General features: G+C 39.6%; 1 protein-coding gene across 2 annotated transcripts in view; it reads left to right on the forward strand.

Moving 5' to 3' along the window:
* CRPPA (CDP-L-ribitol pyrophosphorylase A) overlaps nucleotides 1-3,203 on the forward strand; it is a 108,333-nt gene extending 105,130 nt beyond the window's left edge. For both annotated transcript variants that reach the window (XM_039711081.1, XM_039711073.1), the window contains exon 10: nucleotides 734-3,203. In XM_039711081.1, the coding sequence (XP_039567015.1) occupies nucleotides 734-838 (105 nt within the window). In that variant the 3' untranslated portion in view covers nucleotides 839-3,203. The remainder of the gene's footprint in view (nucleotides 1-733) is intronic.
* The last annotated feature ends 4,976 nt before the right edge of the window (nucleotides 3,204-8,179 follow it).

An 8,179-nucleotide genomic window follows, 5' to 3' on the forward strand; every position in this document is an offset into this window, starting at 1 on the left:
GGATTTCTCCATGCCTGACTACACCTATTGCTAATTTTCCAGATCACAAATGGAAATCTTACTGGTAGCAAAAGGCCAACCTTTTGTCGTCCATACAATTAAGAAAACTTGGTAATTAGACAAAACAATCTTTCAAATGTGAGCTGGAGTGCTCAATTAGAAACAGAATCAATGTCTCATTTTATTGCTGTTTCCTGTGTTGGTTTCTATACTTGCTTATCAAAACCAGACTACTTTTTGAAGTTATTTGATACAAAAATCAGCCTAAACCATTGAAATCCCAGTGCTTAAATGCCTTTGTGAATTCAAGTAGTTGGTAGATTACGGAAGGGACTCAGTAGGTACTTAAAATTGCAGGTCTTTAACTATGCCAGTCAATTAAATCCTGTATTTTGTTCCATGTTTTCAACCCCAAAATTTTTACTGCCTTTTAGATTTTAAAATTCAGCTAGGAAGCCAGTGACAGAATCAAGTTTTTGGTGGTCTCTGAGTAGATGGAATTCTAGCAGTTTTGCATCAAGGAGACTGGAGAAAATGGTTATTACTGTGAAATTGTGCTTCCTTAAAATAAAAGTTTTAGAAGTTCTTCTTCTAATAAAGAGCTTTGTTTCTTCTGCAATCATGTGGTAATTTGGCATAATTGAAAATTGATTTTAAATATTTACTTTTTCCACTTTTTAAAGCATATTGTTTTCCCTACTCCCTCATTTTTCCTTTTCTTTTTTTTTTCCAGGACCCTCTGCTGCTTCAGGAGACAGTAAATTCTGCTGCTGCTCTTATAATGGCATTGATAAAGGACAGAAACCCTGAGCTTATTGGCCAGCTGTTGGTAGCATAAGACCATAAATCATATGTAGCTTTTGGAAATGTTAGTTTTCATTATCTGTCCACCAAAGGTGTTAAGTCATTTTGTTCTTTGTTGAAAACTCTGGATTTATGCCATTTATTATTATGATCATTTAATAGGATATTTTTGATATTTAAAATACAAGTCTAATATTATGTATAAAGTATAAAAGGAAATAAAAAGTAATTCTGAGATACACTGGGTATATACTGTGAGGAATGATACTGAAATGTTTTTTAAGGTACTGATCATTTTAAAGGTGCACAGAGGACACCAAAGCATTCATGCAGAATTGTCTTTAACTATGTGTGTGTGTGTTGTACTACAGGACTGCATGACTTAAGTTTTATTTCAGATAAATTAATCCTAAAGAACCGCTCATCTATTTTACATGAAATTATTAAAAAATTGCTGCTGTAACATCTATTAGTGAATGTAGAGTTCCTTACAGAGTGTAGCTTTCCTGCCATAAAGAGAAATGCATATTGCAGGAAGTGTTGGAAAGGTCAGGTACCTGTTCTCTGTGGAATGGTAACCTCAAATCAAAGAAAAGACACACATGGGTACAACAAGGTGCTAGCCCCCAGTTTTCCAGATGCAGTGTGCTCTGGCTGTAGCCTCCGTGGTGCTACACTTCTTCCAGTGCCCAAGTGCCATTGTTCAGAGCTCCTGTAGCTCACCTGAAATAGGAGGAGTCTGTGAACTCATGTATAAGATTACAATTCTCATCTCTTACTGGTTAGCAGATGTATGTGGTAAATAGCAGCAAGGAGAACAAGCATTATGAATTCAAAGATACTCTGCATTGATAGTCAAGTGCAGACCACTGGGACAGGAAGTTGAAATGGTGAATGGTTATTATGTCAGTGTCTCCGAGTATCCCAGGCACTAAGAACAATACAAGCAGTGTCCCTGAAACATATGTCTTTGCCTTTGCATCAGACCCAGGAATTTTAACTCTCCTGCAATTTGTGAAGGGGCTAGGCTAGTGTCTTACATTCTTGATAAGGCTGGAATAAGGTCTTGGAGAAGTATCCCCACAAAAAGTGTCCAGTGAATCCCTGATTCAGTCTATCACTGTTAGTTCAGCAAGTTTCCCTCTAAAAACAGCATCCCTCCACTTATTCCCACCATGTTCCACTCCCTCTGGTGCTCAGACAAAACTTAGGATAACAAGCTCCCTGCTTGGTCCCTTTCCCTTCACATGACTATTTATATCTCTGGTTTAAATCCCTTTTAGAAGCTGATCTTGGTCCCAAACTTCCTTCATTGCAAACTAAAATAAAGAGATGTCAGCTGACGGTTCCAAAGCAGACATTTTCTTCCACACACAAGTCATGCAAAGATAACTAACAAAGTTCTTGTGCATCATCTGCTTTCTTCTTTGCTTCTTTCTTCTCTCTGCTTTGATTAATAATTTGTCCTTTTCTGACATTGTACAACATAAGCATTCACATTAGCTCTGTGTATGGCTATACAATAGGCATATTTTATTCATACATATATTCATGTCTGTTCATATGCAGAGCACACAAGTAAATGAAGAACTAAAGAATTTATTACTGGTATTCATAATTTAACAGGACAGCTCTCACAAATAAGTTTTCTGAATGTGCTTTTACATTAATAAATTTGATGAAGGAATTTGTCCCACAGGCTTTTAAAAGACATGATGAAAGATGTCTCTTTGACTGTATTTTGTTATTCTTGTTTGCTTGAAGACTAAAATGCAATCTGTGATGTGTTTTCCGCAAATAATAACGTGAATTTAGAAAACCCTTCATGTTTTCTATCCACTCTAATTTATACACTGTGATACTGCATTAACATTGGTTTTTGTGCAACATCATTTGCTTAAACAGAGCTTTTATTTTTTAAGGTTGTTTTACTTACCTCATTCTCCTAAGAGGATTTCAATCCAATTAAAAATGATACCGCAATGAAGTGCTGTAATAAAAAAAAATATATTATAGTTGTTTATGGATTTATTTTGAAAAGAGAACAGACAATGCACAAGAAAAAGTAAATTTTGGGTCGGTCATCCAATATACTTAGTACTAATCCTAAATGGAAGATAATAAGCTTTATTAATGTACTGTTAATCATTGCATTATGGCTTTTTAATCTTTAGCAATCTTTTAAAATAATCTACAAACACTGAAAAGTCCATTTTGCTGGAAGCAAATACACCAACAACAGAACTACTAAAACAGATCACAAAATACTAAAACTGCAGTAAAAAAAAGAAAAGAAACTAGACTGTGATTAATGCTATTGTGTATCCAAACCAAATTTAAATGCTTTTTGGGTGATTGTTAGTACTTACAATGGGAATAAAGATATAAAATGAAATTAAGAAACTGGCTGATTGTTTTTTGTCTGTGCATAGCTTCTCACAAATAGCAGTATACATGAGAAACTTGGCAGCCTTTTGTACACACATGCTGTTTTGAATTTAACTAGTGAATCAGTCACCACCCATATTGCTTTGAACATTTGGACAGAGATAACAGAAAGTAAATAGAAGCTCAGACTCTGCCAGCCTTGCTTACCTTACTCCTTAAGCACTCTAATTAGTATTCCTTGGGTAGTGTTCATCAGAAAAGAGAATGCAGAATGTGGCCCAAGAAATGCTTTTCAAAAATGCAAAGTTGAGTGAATTGTATAGTGAAACTAACCCACTTCATGCAAAATCTGAAATCTGTATTGCTTTGTCTTCAATCAGTTATGTAGAAGATTTTCTACTCAGTCTTTCTTTTTGTTTAGCTTTTCAGACAATCTAGCTTGAAAAAAAAAAGGCTTGATGGTCCTCTGAAGAAGAAATGAAAAGGATAGAAGATGGTGACATTATAAACAAAAAACCTCCAACACCCCAAAACTCTACCAAAAAACAAAGAGAAAAAAGTGAGATGTTACCTATTGCAATAAGTGAAATAATAGAGTCAACTTTGGTTGAGCTCATCTTCATAATTAATGTAGACTGCCAAACAAAAATTTTTGGATCCCATGGAGCCTTTGGTGTATTCAAATTTGTATTTCTATATGACACCAAAGTCTCATCATCTCCACAGTGCTGTTCTAAGAGCCTCAAAGAGAGGCTTCCAAAGACATCAAGTTTCCAATTACTTGGCAATTTCTGAAGATACAGCAACTTTTCCTGTCTGTAGGTCATTCCACCAGAGAGTGGTCATACTTGGGTTGCTCTGTTCTCCCTGCCTCAGACACTTGCCAATTCTCACTGATTTTTGTTTAGTTTTTATTTCTGAAGAAGAGCACATTCACTTTGAGACCTGCAAAAGTTTTTTTAATATTATATCTCCTTCCTCTTTATCCATAACTTTGATCTGAAAAATTCTAGTTCATCTTATCAGCCACCCACCAATATGCAGACAATCCCTCCATTGCTGTTGAGGAAGGTTTGGGAGTTCAAGAATAAGCTTATGTTAACAGTGTTCCTGTAGGCCAGAGTTTGGAGCAAGATTATTCCTGCCAGACTCAATCCAATTTTGCACCTGATTTTGAATAATTTGTAAAGGCACACAGTTTGATGACTAATGCCCTGCTCTGGGTGCCTACAGTGAGACAGGCACTGTGAAAATGGGTTCACTGTTTCAAAGGCAGTGTGAAAATGGGTTCAAATAATTTGCCCCAGTGCCCTCACTTTCAATTTCAGACTGGTAATTTTTTGTGACATCTGTCTCCCTCAGCCCATTCCCCAGCCCCGTTGTTTACCAGAAATCAATTTTCTTTCTGCTTCTGGCAGGCACCAAGGAAAAGAAGCACTCACTGACACTGCATTTTTTCCCAGTGTAGGTTGATTTTGATTGACAGGGCTGTAAAGCATTTGTTAAATATTCATTTTCCTTCATTATTTCTTCCAGGAATACTTAATTAGTTTAGACATCTAAAAAACACAATTTCAGCACCTGGGCTGAGGAAACACTCCCAACTCTGAAGATACTTTTTGTGATAAAGTCACTTGTCTTGCAAACACGAACCTGGGGAGCAAAGTGGCGTTTCTTAATACATTTATTCCAAGGTTAATTAAAGTATAATTTCAATATTTAGATTGAAATGGATCTTGTCCTTCATCCTGCACCTACTCCTGTCTCAGAAACTAAAATCATAATTCAGTTAAAATGCCACAACACTGAATTATAACACACTTAGAAAGACAAATGAGAGAGAAAGAGACTTGGACAAGAAAAAGGTGATGTAAATTTAAATAGCATAGAGAAGTAGGAGGCAAGAGAGAATACACCAGAGCTCCACCAGATGGCAAGACCTGCAGGGGAGAGCCCTTGAATGGCACAGTGGGCTAAGGGCTGCAGGCAGGAATGATTTCCAGGTCCAGTAGCACTTCAGATGGCAGCTCAAGAAGGCATTTCTCTCCAGCAGCCATTTTAGAAAACTGTCTCTCTTGGGTAGTTGTTTGTTGTTACTTCTGCATCTCTTTCATTACTCTGCCTCCTTCCTTTTGTTTTTGTGCCTTAGACTGGTCACTTCAAATTTCATATTTCTTTTTCATTTTGGCCGTCCCTGATTTCTCCTGCGCTCTTTTCCCATACTTTCCCCTACTTCTGTTGCTTATTCTTTCTTTCTGTATTTGTCACTCTTTTTCCATTCCTCCCAGCCCACCATCGTCGAAAGGGACGATCCCCCCCTCCCTTCCCTTGCAAGCCAGGCCGTGGTCTGGCATCAGAAACCCTTCCTCGCTCCTGGATCGAGAACTGAGGCGTTCGGGCTCTGGCACCTCGGAGCCGCTCACAGCTGGGACTGAAAACAGATGTCACTTCCGCTGCCAGCTGCCGGCAGATGAGCAGCAGCTGCCCCAGGGGCCAGACCTCCTGCATGGCAGCTGCTGGGCCGGCACCGAGGCCGCCTCTTAGCTGGAGTCAGGCTGAAAGCTGAGCCATCCCACGGAGGGGGGATAATCCGCCCCGAGGCCAGACCCCCCTTCCCCTGCTTCAGTAGCCAAACTAGGGTTTGTAAAGTCAGCGCCTAGTCAAGGAGCCGGATTTGCAAATCTATCAGAGTGGCAGCAGCAACAAAAAGTGAAAGAAAAAAAAGCCGCGTCCAGGTATGGCTTACAGTGCTGGTGACTGGAAAAAGTATGTTTTCACTTAGTAGCCAGTGGTTTTGCCAGGAGTTGCTCAGAGACAAAAAGCAAGGAACCCCACGATGCCGTCCTAAGCAGCTCCTTTCCACAGCAGAGATTTGGCCTCACGGAAGCCCCGCTGAAGTCAGTGGGACTGAAATTTCCTTGCAGCGCACTCAAGAATGCACGGCATCTCCTCCCTCCAGCCATCTTCAGCTAACTCACACATAACCATGCTGGTTATGCTAGGGGCTTATTATTATTATTATCATCATCATCATTATTTTTATTGTGCTGCAGTTCTAAGTGTGTATTTATGCTGTGCACAACTCCCTTGCCATTTGGTAGGGAACATTATGGTCTTCATTAATGCCCACTATGTTTTGGAATTTAGTTGTCACTCCAGCTTAAGCACCCACAGGCCTGTGGTACGTGGGGTTATAGGGACAGTTTTGAAGGGCAGTTCAGAATTTAAAGTCTCTCTTTGAGTACTTGCTCTGAATCCAATGACAGCACAATAAGCCTAAAAGGATGATTTTGTGCAGGACTAGAAAAAGGATCGGCCTCTTTTGGACACTGTATTTTGTCCCTTTCTCCTGTATGCTAGCATTTAGGGTTGTGCTGCTATGTAGAAATTCAGACAAGGAAGGTGAAAAACTGTTACCTGTCTGGAAACTAACACTGCAAAAAGTGCCTAGCTCTCAGCAGAGTCGCCAGGTGGGATGCCTTTGGGGGGAGGAGGTACATCGTGATTCCTTCTGCCAAGGGATGTGCTGGAGGCTTGTAGGGCTGCAGCAACAGAATCACAGATTTGCCTAAACGGTGACTCGACCCCAGGGCAGTGTTTTCTTAACTTTGCAGTTGCAGGTCCTGCTTACATTGAGGGCAAGATGAGTGTTTGTTATTCTAACACTGTCGTGCCCCTTCGGCAGGGGTGAAGTGCAGGAGGGCCAGGCGCTGGATGTGGCTCCTCTCTTTGGCTGTCATGTGCAGTCCTTGCCAGCAGGAAAGTAAGCCTGGCTGTGTGTTGTGACATGCAAACTTCTCTGAAAATGATAAATCTGAAAATGCTCAGAGGTGAACTGCATTCCAGACTGGTAGGTCAGGATAAGAAAAGGAAGGAAGGAAACGAGGTGTCTCTCATCCCTTCTGGGAGTGGCTGCTTACAGCAGATCAAAGAAGTACTTTTATGATGGATATTTCAAGAAAAGCTGCAAAAGGCCTTAAGTGCACGGCAGAAAATACACATTACTTCTCCTTGGTTGTTTGTTTTTTTCCTTAATCTTTAAAGTAACTGGCTTCACTGATTTTGGTCTTTAATCCTGCTTCCAATTGTGCACCTTTGTGTAGGCAGCTCCACAGCCTTGGAATGTGCAGGATTTGTCCAAAGCTTTGCTGCACCATGGTTACTTATGGTTACTTACAGTATGAGAATGGTCATTACAGTGGCAGCAATGCACCCTCTGCTGGTGTCCATCGATATTTTATCCGAAATCTTCCCCAAGTTAACTATTAATAAATACTGTTGATGGCAGAGGAATTTTTCTCTCCATCTTCTCAGATTCCCTCCCAGCAGTGATAACCTAAGGTGTTGAGATGGGATGAAAAAAACTCTGGGCATGGTGTCAGCTACAAAGTGAAAAACAAAGATGCAACTATCTTCAAGAGGAGGCTGGAAAACACCCTGAGCATGTGGGCTAATGGAAAAATGGGGATTTATGCTAGTCAGGGTGTGTGGGTGGAGGATGGCAAAGCATTTGTTATTGTCTGGGACAGCTCCTGCCAACAGGTATCTGCCTCAGGCTGAATTTTTGGTAGTGGTTTTTGCAGACATTTTTCATTCCTCTCAAAACACACACTGAGTAAGATTTGTTTTAGCTTTCCAGAAATCCCTAAATTACAGATGAAATGGGCATTTGGGCAATTCTGTCTTCAAATTATGAATATTCAAGTGGTTTTTCTGAATTCTATTTTGTACTTTAGTGAAACCTCAGGTCTTATCTTTTTTTTTTTATTTAAATTTTTTAATTTTTATGAATCTTAAGCTAAATTTGATAAAAACCTTAGAATCATCAGAAAAAACCCTAGAAAATATTATCTGTACTGCACTGTGATAGATGTGGTCCGTGACTCAAATGAGCATTAATGAATGGGTGAGCATAATGGCAGTAAGTGGGAAACAGGTGAATACAAGCAGAGCCTACACTACCAATCTTGTATGCAAATTTAAAAAA

This window comes from Passer montanus, unplaced genomic scaffold, assembly GCF_014805655.1.
Source record: "Passer montanus isolate IOZ18808 unplaced genomic scaffold, ASM1480565v1 scaffold10, whole genome shotgun sequence".
Classification (NCBI taxonomy): domain Eukaryota; kingdom Metazoa; phylum Chordata; class Aves; order Passeriformes; family Passeridae; genus Passer; species Passer montanus.